General features: G+C 29.9%; 1 protein-coding gene across 1 annotated transcript; it reads right to left on the bottom strand.

Annotated features, from left to right (window-relative positions):
- Positions 1-3592: 3592 nt before the first annotated feature.
- Positions 3593-4418, bottom strand: LOC133799401 (3'-5' exonuclease-like). Its single transcript, XM_062237420.1, has one exon. The coding sequence runs from the start codon at positions 4416-4418 to the stop codon at positions 3804-3806; it is 615 nt and encodes a 204-aa protein (XP_062093404.1). The 3' UTR covers positions 3593-3803.
- Between the last annotated feature and the right edge of the window lie 14767 nt (positions 4419-19185).

The raw sequence follows: 19185 nt of genomic DNA, 5'->3' as shown, positions 1-19185 counted from the left end.
AGCACCTTGTTTGCTCTATAATTGCTGTGAGAGAACTTTAGTCTATGTTGTTTACCCTGTACACAAATCTCACAGAAAGGTAGGTTAGCATGATTATAATTCTGTAATAAACCTTGTTTAGACAACTCAACTAAACCTTGTTCACTTATGTGCCCCAATCGAGCATGCCATAATTTTGAATCTGTTTTGCATTTGCTAACAGCAGCTGCCTGTGCAGGAGGTATGGTCTTTCCATCTAGGAAATATAATCCAAGTCTCTTAATGCCTTTCATGACCAATAATGACCCTTTTGTAATCCTCATAGTCCCTTTACCAGTTCTATACTCATATCCTTCATCATCCAAGGTGCCTAAAGAAATCAAGTTTCTTTTCAAATCTGGAATATGCCTGACTTTGTTTAAAACCTTTATTGTGCCATCTGCATTCCGAATAGCAATATTTCCAATGCCAACAACCTGACATTTATGATCATTGCCCATCATAACACTCCCACCATCTATCTCTGAGTAGTCCATAAACCAGCTTCTATTTGGACTCATGTGGTAAGTACAACCACTATCTAGAATCCACTCTTCATGGTCTCTAAGACCTGAACCTGTGCATGCATCTCCATTGCTCAATTCTGTATTCTTTCTTTGTATGTTGATTACAGCAAATACATCTCCATCTGAGCTGTAAATATCATTAACTACTGCATTCGAATCATTGCTCTTGCTTTCTTCTTCCTTGTCCCTTTTCTTTTTGTTTCTTAATTCCCAGCAGCTTTTGATCAGGTGTCCTACTTTGCCACAATGGTGACATCTTCTGGTCTCTTTTGATCTTGATTTTGATCTTGAATTCCTTCTGTTTCTTGAGTTGTTTCTCCATGGTTGTCTGCCTCGAGTGATCAAAGCCTCATCTATCTTTGACTCCTGTTTTGCAGCCTTCTGCCAGTTTAATTCAGCATCTCTCGATCTGAGAGTGCTCATCACATCTTCAAGAGTCAAGGTATCCCTGCTATACATTATAACAGTCTTCATCTCCTTGAATTGTTCGGGTAAACCATTCAGAACAATCACTGCTTGATCTTCCTCTTTTATGACCTCTCCCATGTTAGTCAATGATAGAACAATCTTGTTCAAATCATCTAAATTCTGTTCAAGTGAAACAGTAGCATTCATCTTGAAACCATAAAATTTACCTTTCAAGAAGATCTTTGTTGCAGTGGACTTTGCCATGTACAATTGATTCAATTTGTTCCAGATTCCTAGAGCCGTTTTCTCTCCAATAACTTGCCTCAGTACATTGTCTGCCAAATTCATGATGATTGCTGATCGAGCTTGTTTCATCACAGTGTCAGTCTCCTTCTTCTTTACTGCATCAGTTTCTTTCTCAGATTTCTCAGTGACCTCTTCCAATGCTGAATCGAGTTTTTGGTAGATCAATATGGCCATCATCTTTTCTTTCCACAGACTAAAGTCCCCTGATCCATCAAATTTCTCTAGGTCGAATCTTGTTGAAGATGAAGCCATCTTTATGCAATTCTTGAATCTTCACAGCTGAGTTCTTTTCTTTTCTTTGAATCTAGAACCTGGCTCTGATACCACTGTTGTAATTCTTTCCTACAACACAGAACTCAGCAATGCACAAACACTCCAATACAATAACTAATAAAACTGTTAAAATAATGCAAGAAACAATCGAACAATAAAATTGCTAAGGTAATGCTAAAGCAATTAAAGTCAGCAAAACATAACAGTAAACAATAATGCAGTAAAGTAATCAAAGACACAAGAATTATACAGGTTCGGCCAAACCAAGGACCTACTTCCTGTTCACTCCCCTGAGTAGTCTCTTTTATTGATTTAAGGGATGAAATTACAAAGCTAACAATGTTAGGTGCATCACTAGTCTCAAAACTTCTCCAAGAACTCAATTCGAGTTCTTTCTTGATCTTCTTGAAGTCAATCGGCTGAACTCTTCTTCACAGCTTCACAACCTCTCTATCTAGGCTCTCAACTCACTAATTCAATATGAATTACAGTCACTTACAATGTGTATCCCGAGCCCCTTTTATAACTAAGACATAGAGACCGAAATGACTAAAATAACCTTGATGCACACTAACTAACTTTAACAACTAACTGTATAAACTAACAGTATGTTAGTTTATCCTTTTTTACTGTGGATTACAATTCCACAGAGTCGTTGTTGGGATTTCCAGGATACGAAGAAAAGCACTCGGTTAGCAACTGATTAAACCTTCTTCTGACTCGTTCTCGATCTTTGTCATGTTGATCATCAATCACGAACTTGAGCTGTTCAGTCTTGGTATCATTGTTTTGAATGGACTCAGCCAATTCGCTTGCTAATGATTCCACCATATTCACCAGAGCCGAAACATTGTGTGCCATTGTTGTATCAAGAAGAAGAAGAAGAAGAAGAAGAAGAAGAAATGAGATAGAGAGAGAAAAGAAGTTAAACCTAGAATATATATAGTTAGAGAAGATAGTTAAGTTCGGTATTTTTTTTTTCTCTAAAGATTCTGCCATGGCAAAAATAATACTTAGTATGGGCTCGGAGGGTCTCGGCTAAGTCTTTACTCTTTAGTTTAGTGTGTGAAATAATATCTTGGTTTTAGTAAAGAAACTACTATAACAATACAACATATTATAATGACATTATGCGATGCATAAGAAGCGTTTTATAAGAGATATACTTTTGTAATTAATGCCACCCAATTTGTTTTTTTCTTTTTTAATTTAAATGTTTTTTAATTATAGCCTCTGTTTATATATGTTTTGATACCAAGTGATGATTGTATTGATGAATTAAAACAATATTAATTAGTAAATATTTAATAAATATATCAAATATTAAACAAATTCAACCGTCTGCCCATTTATATCTCTAAGGTGCTGTGACATTTAGAGTTATTTTATCTATTTTATTTATTTTTGTTTAAGTTAAGTTTATTTTTGCTAGAATATAAAAAAAAAAAATTGTTACTAATGGACAATAGATTATATTATATGTTTAATATAATATTATTTTAATAAGTAAGTTTATGTTTAATTAAATTTTATTTAATATACTATTTTAATTTTTTTAAATAATTATCATTGTAAAATATCTCAAGAATATCATATTTTAATTTGTTTAATTATTTATTATTTTTAAATAATTATCAAAGTAAAATATCTCAAAAATATCATATTTTATTTTTTTAAAATATTTATTTTTTTTTATTTAAATTTAAGTGTTTATAAACTATTATTCAACATAAAAATATTCTGATAAATACAACATTAAAAAAAACTATGATTTGACTATTATAAAAACTATTATAAAAATTTGTGAATATGATTTGACTGCCAAACTTGTTTAAAAACTACAAATGTATTACATCACGATTGTAACATGCATTTTTAACGTTCAAATCAAATACTATTCCAAGAATATTGAAAATAAAATAAACCTCCCTCTAATAAACACACTATTATTTTAAAATACTATTACTTATAAAATTAATAATATATAATCTTAAGAGTATAAAACTTTAAAATAAATTAATTTTTGTTAATTATCACCGTAATTAATTAATTAATTTAACCACCCCAAATCAGGTAGTTATAAAATAATAATAAATTAGAAGTTTTTAAAAACGACACAAAGTAACGTTGTTGAAAGAGCTTGAGTGATGTCGTTTTATATGGAAACAAAGAACTCTCTCCACATATACGTATTATTAACTATTCATTAATTAAATCAAATTTTCAGTAATATTATTTATTGTTTCAAAAAAGAAAACGAAAAAAAAAATCCTAAGGCTGAGCAGCCATTAACGTTTTACCAATCTGAAAAGAAAAATAAGCATCAGCGCAAGCGTAGTTTACTTGAGCATAATCCAGATACCGACGATCCCATCTGCTCAAGGTGATACGCTTGGGCTTCTCCATCTCCATTCCCAGCACGATCCTCGCCAACCCTTTCAGCCCCGTACTCTTCAAACTCCAATCCCCCTCCTTACGCGCCGCCTCGTCTCTTAAATCCACCGTCTTCCCTACCGACAGATGGTAGTGGGCCTTTAGCTTCTCCGCATCCTCTCCTACGCCCACGCCCACGAATCGATAATTAGAGTTTGCAAGGAACTCATACAGAGACCTCGGAATGTAGTCGGCGTGGAGGAGCTGAAAGATAAGGCAGCGGTGGCCCACGCACAGCTGTATAATCGCCACCGGATTTACCACGTGGCGAATAAAGCATGGACGCCATTCGACGTCGAGGCCGACGATGAGACGGTCGAGCCTCCGATTGTGTATCCGCTCCGTTTTTGAAATCCACGAGTCGACCATGGAGGCCGAGGTGGTGACGAGTGTTCGGACATTGGTGTGTGGTCCGATATATACATTGTAAAGGGTGTGTGTTTCGGAGGACATTATTTGCATGGTTAGAATTCTTTTGTTCGGTCGGATTGGGCTATGAATATTTTATGATTTTACATGTATTCGTGGGATTATTTACAGAGGAGAAGTGGATTAAGATATTTTTTTTAAAAACAAATATAATTATAATTTAATCATATTTAATTTAAAATTTTAAGATATTTTAATATTCAACTTTAAAAATAAGTTAAGTTAATATTTAAGAAAGATATTTTATTAAATAAATATTTAAATTTAAATAATTATAATAATAAGTTATTAATCCTGTGATTTCATAAATTTATTTTCCAATCTTTTGTTTTGAAAAATGATCTAAATAAATAACTAAACTCAATTTTGATGAAGATTAAATTATGTATAATAACATGGTTGTTAGGAGATTATGGAGATAATTTTAAAATGCAATTTGTTATCAAAGAATAATTTGGGATAATTTAATCCTGTTAAAAAGTTTGAGATAAATTTATCATCTCCAATCTTCATCTCCATATATTTTTATGGTAAGAAAAAAGAGTTTGCTACTTTGCATCTAACCGATTTTCTTCTAATTTACCATTGACAAATGATCCACTTATTTATTTTTTATACATTTTCTTACACAAAATATTGCTTCTTACTCTGGAAATTGTTTGGTAACAATGAAATGAAGTTATTTTGACTAGCTGTGGAAATGTGTCTTAGCACCAACAAACATTTGAAAATTGACCTCTTTTGAATTTGAGATAAAATAATGAAACATGTGCTAGAAAACAAGTATGTACTGACAAACAACAATGAGAAAACTCACGTTTGAGTCATATCACATTTGAGTCACACTGACCGTGTTCATTATACTTCTGTATAATCTTTTAATAAACTACATCTGATATGGGCTTTTCCACTTACAAGTCATGCCATTTATTGGTTTTTTTTCTCAATGATGATTGTTTATAATGAGAAAATTTTCAAATACTGATTTCAGATCTTTGAGAAGAATCCTACAACAATCAAGAACTTCGGTATCAAAGTCGAACTGGTTATCACAACATGTACAAGGAATACCGTGACACCACTCTTAACGGAGCTGTGGAGCAGATGTACACCGAGATGAACCAGGATTTAAGGTTGGTGAGGCGAAAGAAAAGCAGAGCAGAAAAGAAAACAAGAAAAGCTACAAGTCATATCATGGATAGAGATTCAGTAGTCTAAATTGAAGCAAACTAAAGGGAACCAAAACATCAAAAAAAGAAATTGAAAGGAATATCAGAACTCCACAAAGAGTTTATCACATCAAAGGTCTAGAAATGATATTTGACATTACTAAACTCATCATTTAGGATGGCCCACTGTGCAGCAATCCAAACTCTTGTTGTTGTCTGATATTCCTGCAACAGCTCTTCGTCTCTAGCCTTTTCCAAAACCAAACGTCTGTTCAAATCGCCTACTTCTGATCTAATCTTGTCCACTTGCTTCTTGCACATCTCAACACCTTTCATAACAGCTCCTAGCTCCTTCTTTATGTTGAGTTTCGAAAGAGACAGACTTGGATAACTTGAAATCGACTCCAAGCACAGAACTTCCCTCAAGATCGTGTCAAACACTAGATCAATCTTTTTCTTATCATCATAACTAAAACCACCATCATCATCACTAAGATCTTCAAAAGGCTCGAAAATTTGTTTAAGCTGTATCTCAGCCTTTTCAATCACAAAAACAACCCTCTTGATGACATTGAATTGCTTCTGCTGGTGCTGCACAAGCAATTTGAGTACTTCTGTCAAGATATTCCACATTCTGTACAGTAATGAATCTTCCGAGGCAACAAACATAAGATCACACAGATTGGAGCAAAGACATTTCCCAATTTGAATGATATCAGAATGAATCGTACAAAGTGTGATAAATTCATCTTCTTGATCAAGAGAAAGCCATTCAATGTAAGACATCTTACCCTCTGCTTCAGCCTTTGCCGTCTCATTTCGCCTTTCAATCATCAATTCTCGAATCCTATTCCTCAGTCCAAACTTAGTGTCCACTCTCAGCTCAGAATCATCAACAGTATTCTCACTATCATCTCTTCCAATGCTCAATGTCGAGGCCTCCAATGGAACTTGTTCCCAAGAATTCGAAAGATAATAGAACTTGATGAGCCTATGCTTCCTGGCCAAGGAGCTGAGAAATGGGTCATCGTTTGTACCAGAATCATTGAATGTTAAATCGCTCAGCTCCAACTTCAAGTCGTCTTCTTGTTCTTTCATCTTTTTGAGTTTTGTCTTCAAACGAAGAAGAGTAAACTTGTTATCGTCCTTGTGGGGTGGCTTGAGTTTGTCTGAAATCTTGAAGTCGGAGTCGTTGTTGGGATTTCCAGGATACGAAGAAAAGCACTCAGTTAGCAACTGATTAAACCTTCTTCTCACACGTTCTCGATCTTTATCATGTTGATCATCAATTACGGACTTGAGCTGTTCAGCCATGGTGTCATTATTTTGAATGGACTCAGCCAATTCTCTCGTTAATGATTCCACCATATTCACCAGAGCCGAAACATTGCGCGCCATTGTTGTTTCAAGAAGAATAACAAGAACTAAAAATGAGAGAGAGAGAGAGAGAGAGAGGAAGTTGTAAAAACTTAGAATATATAAAGTTAGAGAAGGTAGTTGAGTTCGGTATTTTTGTTTTTCAAAGATTCTGTTATGGCAAAAATATAGACTCGGATCGAAGGGTGTACACAATACTAAAATATTATATATATAAAAATATATGCTAGGATATATATCTCTATATATAAAAGATTGTGTTTTGTTTTTTATTCATATTTTTTCAGTTTTTTTTCTTCCTTTTTTTCTCCTTTTTTTTCTTTTATTTTTTCTTCATTTTTGTATTTATTCTTTTCTTCTCCCATTTTTTTTTAAATTTAAATTTGAGCTCTAATTTGGAGTGAGATTCCATATCATTCAATAATATATATAGTAATGATTTTTTAAATGTATTATATAATTAATATGTAATAACGAGACACAACTCATTTTGTAAAAATAATCTAATATTTAAAAGAAATGAATGTATTGACTGAGTTATGAGGAGAGTGAGACTGTTTATGTTAGAAGAACCCAAACTCATTAGATATATTATTAATGAATGTTTCTTCCGTTTCATATTCTTGCATGATTACCACATGTTACACCCAGATTTCGAGCCTTGAGAATTGTGACCTCGAAAGCTGGATTCGTCAGGTGTGAGCTCGCAATATCTAGAATACGTGTTTGCAACCTAGGCGGCGAACCTTCAAAGCAGGTGGCAACCTCGAAGATGGGCAGCCTCGAAGTCCTTACAAGCTTGAAAGATAGAATATCGGAGTACGTCCATTGTCGGGCGACCTCGGATCAAGTGGTCCGAGCTTGCATGAGTGTGAGCTCGGGGTAAGGCGGCCTCGGTGGTAGTTACCCTTTTCAAGTTGATCTTGATAAAATAATACAACTCGAAAGTCACTCAGAGACTTGGACTAGCACGATGTTGATCGCTGACTTCGAACAACTTAGTGAGTCGCTTGGAGAGACACAGTCAACATTTATTGTTGTAACTTACCTATAATAAAGGGATATTTATTAGTCAGTTATACGCCCCCTGGTCTTCAGGGAACGCTTCCTTGTATATAGGAGTTATAGGATTTTAAAGCCATTAAATTTATTAAGGTAAAGGATAACTTCCCAGAAACGTGTGGGATAGTATCCTGAAACTTCCTCTATAAATAGAGAAGTCATGTGCCTTTGTAAGGGCCGAAATTCTGTGATCTTGAGAGAAACTCTGGAGAATTCATCTCTGAAGAATTTCCAGAAATTTCCTAAGTTCTAATAACAAAGACTCGTGGACTAGGCAGAGTTAACTGCTGAACCACGTAAAAAATCCTCCTTGTTTTATTGTATTTTCTGGCCATAATTATTTACTGTTTACGTGCTCTACATTTCAAGTTGACGAAAAACGGCGTTAACAGTTTGGTGCTTTCATTGAGAGCCTTAAGCAGTGCGATCCCTGAACAAATTATGGCCGCAAACGATCAAAACATTCCTAAAGAAAACTATCCAAGACACCCTGGGAAGCAGCCAATGGTAAACCCGGATATTGAAGAGAGAAGCGAGTCCTCCGATTCTCAGGGACCACCAGCACCTCCAAGGGATGAGGATATGTACTACAATCCTGAACTGTATGTTCTCATTGTGGAACTTGAAAACCGGCAGCTGAAACAACAATTGGCTGAAGCCAATAAGCGGAATAAAGAGTTGGCTAGGTTAGCCGCAGAGGCTCAGGCAGCTCAGCCCCCACCTCCGCGTGAAAACCACAAAGAATAAAGAAATGGTGGAACTTGTCTCTTCTCTTACACTTTCTTCCTTTTATTATTAATTATTATCATTCTATTGGCATGTTTTTGTATTTATCAAATTTATTATTTTTGTATTTTTTCTTCTTTACAAAATTTATTTTTTCAATTTTTTCTACCAATTTTTTCTTTCCATTTTCCCATTAGTTTTCTTCTTCTTCTTTTCATTTTTATTCATTCATCTATTTTTTTTCCTTCATCATTTCTTTTGTTTTGTTTTATTTTTTCATATTTTTTTAGTTTTCTTTCCTAAGTTTTCTTCTTCTTTTTTTGTACTTATTCTTTTCTCATTCCATTTCTTTTTTTTTTCTCCTTTTTCACACATATTTTAACATTATATAATTATTTTACTATTTTTTTATTTATTATCTTTTATTATTGTAATTTTTTTTTATAGTTTTTTCCACTATAAGTAAAAAAATTCAAAGCAATTTTTTCAGCATTTTCTTTTTACTGTAATCCTTATAGGAACACAAAAATTTGGAAAGAAAACCAATAAACATATGCAAATGTGAATGGATAACCAGTTACCCTGATGTGAACATTCAAATCTAGAAAAAAAATTATATGAAGAAGATGAGAGAGAAGGGAAAGGGGGTGGATCTGATTTTTTTTTTCTATCTACAATATTGTAGAAACTGGTTACCTTTCCGTTATTTGTGTATATATTTCTGGGGTAACTGGTTACATTCACGTTCTTTGTGTGTATATTTCTGTGGGTAACTGGTTACCTTCATGTTATAAGCCAGTGTGCCATTAGATTTGTTGATTTCCATTTTTGGACTTGCATGGTCATTGTCTTTCAGCTATATCTGGTCATAAAAAAAAGCATCATTTCTTTCCCATTTTATGTTCATTGTCACCTAAAAATGAAGCCTCGATTAATATGTGAGATGGTAAAAGAGTAAAGTAAGCGATTTTTGTCGTTTTGTATTGAAATCTTATTTATGATTTTTATAGATATATATTAGTTTAAATTGGTTAAGAATAAAAATCGGTTAGTTTTTAATATTTTCAAAACACTAATATAATGATATATATTTAATCAAAATAATATATAACAAATGCATCATAAATTTTAAAAAAATAATATGGTACATTCACTAGTAGAATAAATTTTAATCTAAACTTATATATCTCTTTTATATAAAAAATATGTAGATAAGAGAAATTCTTGATTTTAATAGTTTGTGTTGTTGATGACACCTAAAATAATATACAAAGGAATATAAAAAAGTTAAAATAAAATAATATAAAAATATAAAAACTACCATTTATAATAATTGAAGATGTAAGTTTTTTTCCATGAAAAAAGTAGTATAGAAAAGTTAAAAAAAGTAAATAAAATGAAATTACAAAAACTACCATTCTACTTGAAAAAAAGTTCAATAGTAATAAAGATATGGCATAATAAGAAATGTTGACAAAAATATGGAAAAAAAAAAACCATAAAAAGGTATAAAAAGCCATAAAAAAATATGTTGAAAAAAAAAGCCATATTTTTTAAAGCGTCAATAAAATGTTCATATAAAATGTAATTTCCACTTAAACTTAAATAAATAAACAAATTAAAATATGATATTTTTGAGATATTTTACAATGATAATTATTTAAAAGTAATAAAACCATATATTTCATAACTTAAATAAAATTTAACTAAATGTAAACTTAATATTATATTAAACATATAATATATAATTTTTTGTTGTCACTGCCAAATTCAAAAACTATAATAAACATAAACTTAAACAAAAATAAACTAATTAATTAATTAAAATATGATATTTTTAAGATATCTTATGATAATTTAAATAATTAAATCATATTTATTTAAAAATAATAAATGTATACATATCATTTTTTTATCTTATAAATTTATGTGATAGTTTGTTTTTTATTAGGTGATTGAAGCTATTTTTCTTCATCAAATTCACCAAAGGACATTATGAGATACATAAGAAAGTAAAAATAGTTGATACATGTATATTAATGTCTACATTGTGACTTTTTTCTATTATTATTTTATTTCTATTATTAATTTCTTTTTAAATATTATTGTATTATATATATATATGCATGTAGTTATGTAAATATATATATGTCAATGTGTGTTTAGATGTCATATATGTAGAGATTATTGATATAAATATTTATATATATTATAGAACTATATTATATATATATATATATTTATTAAGAACAATGAACCATTTTTTATTAAAATTAAAGACAATGTTTACAGCTTTAAAACTAAGCAAATGTGCATTGCACGCGACTTCTACCTAATATATATATATATTAAATATATATATAAATAGTAAGATAAGTTAGTTAAGCTAGTTATTACTTATATTATTATGACATGGTATAATAAGGTGTTGTTTGGTACTAGAATCAGATTGTTTAATTTTAAAATGTAATTTTGTTATCAAAGAAGATAATTTTGGATAATTTAATCCTGTTGAAAAATTTGGGATAAATTTATACTCTCCAACCTTTTTCTCCATGTATTTTTATGGTAAGAAAAAAGAGCTACTACTTTGCATCTAACTTATTTTCTTGTAATTTATTATTTGACAAATGATCCACTTATTTATTCTTAATTATTTTTAATTCAATATAATCCTGCTATCTAAACGTGACCTAAATGTATATGTTATGCACGGTTAGTGGTTAGTAGTAGTTAGGCGCGGTAGTTTGTGCCATACATGATAACCCGATTCGCAAACTTCACACGAATTAACTCAAATTAACACAATTAAGTACAATATTTAATAATATATATATGATTAAAATGAAATAAATAGTTTTATAAAATTTCCCATAAATAAAATTAAAAGCATAAACTTGCTAACTTAATAAGAGCTATCAAACCCTTATTATATTGATCTAATATTTTATTTTACATTGATCAAAATGATGATTTTGGTCATTAACAAAAACAAATAATTCAAAAAGGGAACAATTACCACCCATATAGGCACATAAGTGTATTTGAGAATATAAACAAAATTTTGATAATTTAGTTATGACCGAAGAGTAACTAATTAGAGAAAAATTTATTATATAAGACCTTTTAATTCCGAAAAAACATAATGGAATTTTTTAATGAATTCTCAATTTGATTTTGCTGAAGTTTCCTCATGCTTAGATGTTCTTCAACTTACAGAAAATCTCAGCTATTTTCCCAAGAAACTACCAGCAAAACTTTCCAAAGAAAATCCTCTCTCAACAACCTTACTTTCTCTCACAAGCATGAAATTTTTTATATCATAAAGAAGAAGAAAAAATGTCACAGTAACTAATTTAACTACCGCAAGTCAGCTAGTTATAACTACCAATTAGACGTCTTTAAACGACACAAAAACTACCTTCTTCAAAGAGCTTGAATGATGTCGTTTGACATGTTTCTATATATATATATATAAACACACTCTCACTCCAAAGATACTTGCAAATTTTTTTTTTGTTTTTTTGATAAACGATTGATAAAAAAAAAAAGCATTGAAAACATTATACCATTAATACCTATGAGACAACATTATTTAAAAATTCCTTTATATATATATAAAAAAAAAACTGACAGAAATTTAAAATAATATCAGATAAAAACTAAATTATTTATATATATATCTAAACTATTTTCATTAAAAAATTTATTTTAGCAATGATAACTTCATTGATAAAAAAACATAATGTCGTACAACCTATAAAATCTAAATATCTAAAAAAACGAAGAATATTTTCTAACTAAATAAGTTGTATTTTCATCCTAAGAGCATGCGCAACTAACCATGAAACATAAATCATGAATTAGGGACACTTTTGGAAATTTCGATAACAAATTTTTTATAACCTCTAACAAACACCTAAGGTCATTGTAAATTATATATATATATATATATATATTAAGAAAGTAGACACAATTGCCAAACAATATGTGCTCACAACATCCACCAAAAGATCTAGCCAAAGAATCCAATTCAGCGCCACTATCTACCACACATTCTACTTCTATAACGGAGAAACAACCTACAAAATATTAATGGTAAACAACCTCGAAGTGAGCATGAGCACACAAGTGTAAGAAAGAATGATTTGGTAATTATAATTTATTTATTTATTTTATCATTTATATATAAATTTTACTTTTAACAATGGAAGGAGATTCGAACTTATAAATTTCTTGAGAGATCTACTATTAAATTATACGTACAACTAATTCTCTCTAATGGTTTCGACAGAGACAAAAAATAAATTGAATTATTAATTAATGTTACAACAACAATTAATATCCAAAAACAACTTAGTTATTGCTGGTGTGGCTTTTGTGCCGTTATTTTTGCTAACAAAGGTTGACTTGCCCATACATACACCAATGGTATTAATCGTGTAAAATACGGCATAAAAATACAAAATTAATGTAAAACGACATTAATTGAAATAAACGACAATTAAATATTAAAACGATATCTTTTTACAAACGACAATAACGTCAGAAAACGACATTGTACTATAAAACGACATAACTTGAAAAATGACATTAAGTGCAATAATGAAGAGGAAAACAATGATTTACTAATACAATGACATCATAATCATCTCTAATATGAACACTCTTCTCTGCCTGGGAATGCATATTTTGGTGTGGAAAGAAGTTTGGCAATTGATATATCGATTATAAATGCACCTCTAAAGGCTATAACTATGGATATATCTGATAAAATTATTATATAGACTAATATAATTACAAACATTATTCCATAATTACAACCATTAATTAAAGTGTCTATCAATTATTGATAACCATAAAGTGCCTCGTCTCTTAAATCTGTTAGAAATTTTTGTTGAATTGAAAAACAAATGAGAGTTTAGTCCCACATTATTTATAAGAGGTTTTTCTCATCTTACTTAGCTTATATAAATGGGTCTAGGCTGAGTAGTTTAGACATATAAAAAAATTCATTAACATTTAGAATAAGGTATATAATTATATTAATTATATATATATTTTTTATGGTTTTAGTTAAAAGTTTTATATTCTTAGTGTGGTAGAGTTTGTGCATAACATTGTGGGAAAAATTTAATTTAGTAGATATAAATATTGTATTTATTAATTTTATTCAAGTATTATATTTAATTACGTTATATTTTTCCCACAAAATCCACTGTCTTCCGTACCGCCCACGCCCACGAATCGGTAATTGGAGTTTCCAAGGAAGTCATACAGAGAGCTCTCCACAAATACGTATTAACGATTGATAGAGAATAAGAAAGAAAGCATTGAAAAATATAGACTAACATCATCAATTAAATCAAATTTCCAGTAATATTATTTATTGTTTTTCTAAAAAGAAAAAAAAAAATCCTAAGGCTGAGCCGCCATTAAGGTTTTACCAATCTGAAAAGAAACATAAGCATCAGCGCAAGCGTAGTTTACTTGAGCATAATCCAAATACCGACGATCCCATCTGCTCAAGGTGATACGCTTGGGTTCCTCCATCTCCATTCCCATCACGATCCTCGCCAACCCTTTCAGTCCCGTCTTCTTCAGCTCCAATCCCCCTGCTCACGCGCCACCTCGTCTCTTAAATCCACTGTCTTACCTACCGACAGATGGTAGTGGGCCTTTAGTTTCTCCGCATCGTCCCTTACGCTGACGCCCACGAATCGATAATTAGAGTTTCCAAGGAAGTCATACAGAGGCTTTGGAATGTAGTCGGCGTGGAGGAGCTGAAAGATAAGGCAGCGGTGGCCCACGCACAGCTGTATAATCGCTATTGGATTTACCATGTAGCGAGTAAAGCATGGTCGCCACTCGACTTCGAGGCCGACGATGAATGGTTAGAATTCGGTCGGATTGGGCTATGAATATATTTGGTGATTTTAAATGTAGTCGTTGGATTATTTATAGAGGAGAAGTGGATTAAGATATATTTTAAAAACAAATATAATTATAATTTAATCATATTTAATTTAAAAATTAAGATATTTTAATATTCAATTTAAAAAATAAGTTAAGTTAATATTTAAGAAAGATATTTTATTAAATAAATATTTAAATTTAAATAATTATAATAATAAGTCATTTCACATCTACTTACTTAATATTAATCTTGTGTTTTCATAAATTTATTTTTGGACTTTTTGTTTTGTAAAATGATCAAAATAAATTCCTAAACTTAATTTTGATGGGGAATAAATTGAGTATAATAATACAGTTGTTAGGCAGAATAATTTTATTTTTGTTTTTGAATTATTAATTTGATGAATTAATTTGTAAGGTTACAATAACTTTTCCCTCAAGCAAGCTCTCATTCAAGATTATGGAGATAATTTTAAAATGCAATTTTGTTATCAAAGAAGATATTTTGGGATAAGTTAATATCTTGTTGTTCAGCCATGGTGTCATTGTATCGAATGGACTCAGCCAATTCTCTCGCTAATGATTCCACCATATTCACCATTGCCGAAACATCGCGTGCCATTGTTGTGTCAAGAAGAATAACAAGAACTAAAAATGAGAGAGAGAGGAAGTTATAAAAGCTTAGAATATATTTATATAGATAATCAACGAAAGAAAAATTTAATATAAAATTAGTTATATAAAATATATAAAAAACAATCTAGTTCTAACCAAGTACAAATTATCCATGCAGGTCCATTTAGCCTTGGTCAAATGCAGAAGCCTTTCGAAGAGGCGACCTTTGCTCTTAAGGTTGGGGAGATTAGCGATATTGTGGATACCGACATTGGAGTTCACATCATTATGAGAACTGGTTGATTTTGGAGGGCAGGAGGAAGTTTTCAATATTTTTTAAAATGATTTTAAAATTGTTGGGTTTTATGCCCTTATAAAACCATGTCGGACATGTAGCATGATTTCATATTATCAATAAAAGTAGTAGAAATCATTTAGTTTGACAACCGTGTTGCTTGCTTGTTTTATTACATGATTATTGAAATAATACAAACATTTATAAAATCCTGAACATATGGATAGTTACAATTATAGTGACTAGGTCACAGTGGATTATAGTTGTAATTATATGTTCAAAAGAACGAGTCCTAAGATTAGATCAGTGCATTGGATTTTCACTGATTAGGCAATCTACGATATGATCTACTTACACATTCAGGGTGTGATGTCTTGTCCAAGGCATCGACCAAGTAGATAAGATCGGATGTATTTAGTTACATCGGACTAGGACCGATATTGATTATTGATTGATAAATAAGTATCGTTGTTATCAAATCTAATCAATGTCACAACGTTGACCATATATTAAGCCGATCTTAATTCTGAGTGATAATATTCTGCTAATTATATTATTTAAATCTTTTGACTTGTTCGTTACCAGCTTACCCTACAGTCTAGCCCATACTTACATCTTGGAGATTTATTAGTGTAATTGAGTGGGAGTATTATTCATAGATACGAAATCTATAACTTCTGTATGAGAAGTGAAAAGATGATTTCCTTAATTGCTTTGTTCAAAAAGTTAAATGATTGAGATCTCATTTCTGTGATTAAGTTCACGGAAATATCATTTATAAGGAACTTAGTGGGAGTTAAGGATAAAATACTGATGAGGGGTAAAACGGTAATTTGCACCCAGCTCGTTAGTAAGTCATCGATAGAGGATTGACTGATTGTAATGGTTATAACAATGGATAACGTATTTATGGTTTTGAAAATACGTTCTATGAATTCAAGAGTTCAATTCCGAGTCTATAGTGGAGTCACGAGGAATTAATAAGGTAGTGAAATTATTCGTAAATAAATTCACGGTAACTTGTTGGAGCTTGATTTCATGGATCCATGGTCCCCGCATCACCTTTGAGTAAATCATCTAGAATGTCTCAATTAATTGATTTAATTATCAATTAGGATTTTTAAAGTTGACTAGGTCAATTTTGGAAAATTTACAAAGATATGAGATTTAGAGAATAAAAGAGAATATTTGGGTAAATTTGTTAATATTGATAAATTGGTATCAATATAAATAAATAATATTAAATCAAGTTTCAAATTATAATTAGTTAATTTGAATAAGGATTTAATTAATTAATTAAAAATAAATAAATAAAAGGTTTTGAATTTAGGCCCAGTTGGGATTTAAATTCAAAATAAAGAGATTGGGCGCAAGTTCATTTATGGCAGCCCAAGGCTTTTAGTTTTGTTTATTATTTTTAATTAATTTAAATTTAAATAAATCCCATTAAGTTGCCTATAAGGAATATGATATCTAGGGTTTTTAGTAGCAAGTCAGTCTCAGTTGATTTGGGTAAGTGAAAACCTAGACACTCTAATCCTTTCTTAGCCACAATCTCTTCTTCTTTTCTAGATCTCTATCTCATGTGTTGAGAGCCAGCCCACACTAGTTCTAGGTTGATCAAAGGCTTGGTGAGGAAGACTGTGTTGCTGATCTTGTTCAATCTCTTGATAATACTCTGCTACAGAATGGAATCAAGGGTTAGAGAGATTGAAGGATGGAGTTGTTCCAGTTCCGCTGCGTAATGTAAGTTTTTACTTTACTTTGTATTTGTATCAATTTCATAGGAGCATGTTCTAGGAATTTGCATGTTTGTGTTGATAATATGTAAATTGCATGAAAATAAATAAAGATCCTGCAATTAGTTTTTCCTACAAAAATACCAATGACAGTTCTTGTTTCATGCTTATTTAGTTGGTTTGATGGCACCTAAAAACAGATCTAATTATTTTTCAAATGACATTTTTGTTTCAGGAATATTTGCTATGGTTGTGTTTTGAATATTTGAGAGCTAATAGCTCGTAACGTTTCACAAGATTTTAGGTTCAAAATGATCTTTATAAGCCAGTGTGTCATTAGATTTGTTGATTTCCATTTTTGGACTTGCATGGTCATTGTCTTTTATCTATATCTGGTCATAAAAAAAGCATCATTTCTTTCCCATTTTATGTTCATTGTCACCTGAAAATGAAGCATCGATTAATATGTGAGATGGTAAAAGAGTAAAGTAAGCGATTTTTGTCGTTTTGTATTGAAATCTTATTTATGATTTTTATAGATATATATTAGTTTAGATTGATTAAGAATAAAAATCGATTAGTTTTTAATATTTTCAAAACACTAATATAATGATATATATATTTAATCAAAATAATATATAACAAATGCCTCATAATTTTTTTAAAAAAAATCTCGTACATTCACTAGTAGAATAAATTTTAATCTAAACTTATATATCTTTTTTATATAAAAAATGTGTAAATAAGGAAAATTCTTGATTTTAACAGTTTGTGTTGTTGATAACACCTAAAATAATATACAAAGGAATATAAAAAAGTTAAATAAAATAATATAAAAATATAAAAACTACCATTTATAATAACTGAAGATGTAAGTTTTTCCATGAAAAAGTAGTATAGAAAAGTTAAAAAAAGTAAATAAAATGAAATTACAATAACTACCCTTCTACTTGAAAAAAAGTTCAATAGTAATAAATATATGGCATAATCAGAAATTTTGACAAAAATATAGAAAAAAAACCATAAAAATGATAAAAAGCCATAAAAAATTATGTTGAAAAAAAGCCATATTTTTTAAAACTTCAATAAAAAGTCTATATAAAATGTAATTTCCACTTAAACTTAAATAAATAAACAAATTAAAATTTGATATTTTTGAGATATTTTACAATGATAATTATTTAAAAGTAATAAAACCATATATTTCATAACTTAAATAAAATTTAACTAAATGTAAACTTAATATTATATTAAACATATATAATCTTTTGTTGTCACTGACAAATTCAAAAACTATAACAAACGTAAACTTAAACAAAAATAAATTAATTAATTAATTAAAATATGATATTTTAAAGATATTTTAAATAATTAAATCGTATTTATTTAAAAATAATAAATGTATACATATCATTTTTTTTATCTTATAAATTTGTGTGATAGTTGTTTTTATCAGGTGATTGAAACTATTTTTTTTTCATCAAATTCACCAAAAGACATTATGAGATACATTAGAAACTAAAAATAGTTGATACATGTATATTACTGTCTACACTATGATTTTTTTCTATTATTAATATTTTTTAAAATATTATTGTATTATATACATATGCATGTAGCTATGTAAATATATATATGTCAATATTGTGTTTAGATGTCATATATGTAAAGATTATTGATATAAATATTTATATATACTATAGAACTATATAATTAATTTTATTATATATATTTATTAAGAACAGTGAACCATTTTTTTATTAAAATTAAAAACAATGTTTACAACTTTAAAATTAAACAAACGTGCATTGCACGCGACTTCTACCTAATAATATAAATTTCCCATAAATAAAATTAAAAGCATAAACTTGCTAACTTAATAAGAGTTATCA

This window comes from Humulus lupulus, chromosome 9 (assembly GCF_963169125.1).
Source record: "Humulus lupulus chromosome 9, drHumLupu1.1, whole genome shotgun sequence".
Taxonomy (NCBI): domain Eukaryota; kingdom Viridiplantae; phylum Streptophyta; class Magnoliopsida; order Rosales; family Cannabaceae; genus Humulus; species Humulus lupulus.
Note: the sequence above shows the minus strand (reverse complement) of the source record. Positions and strands in the feature narration are given on the sequence as shown.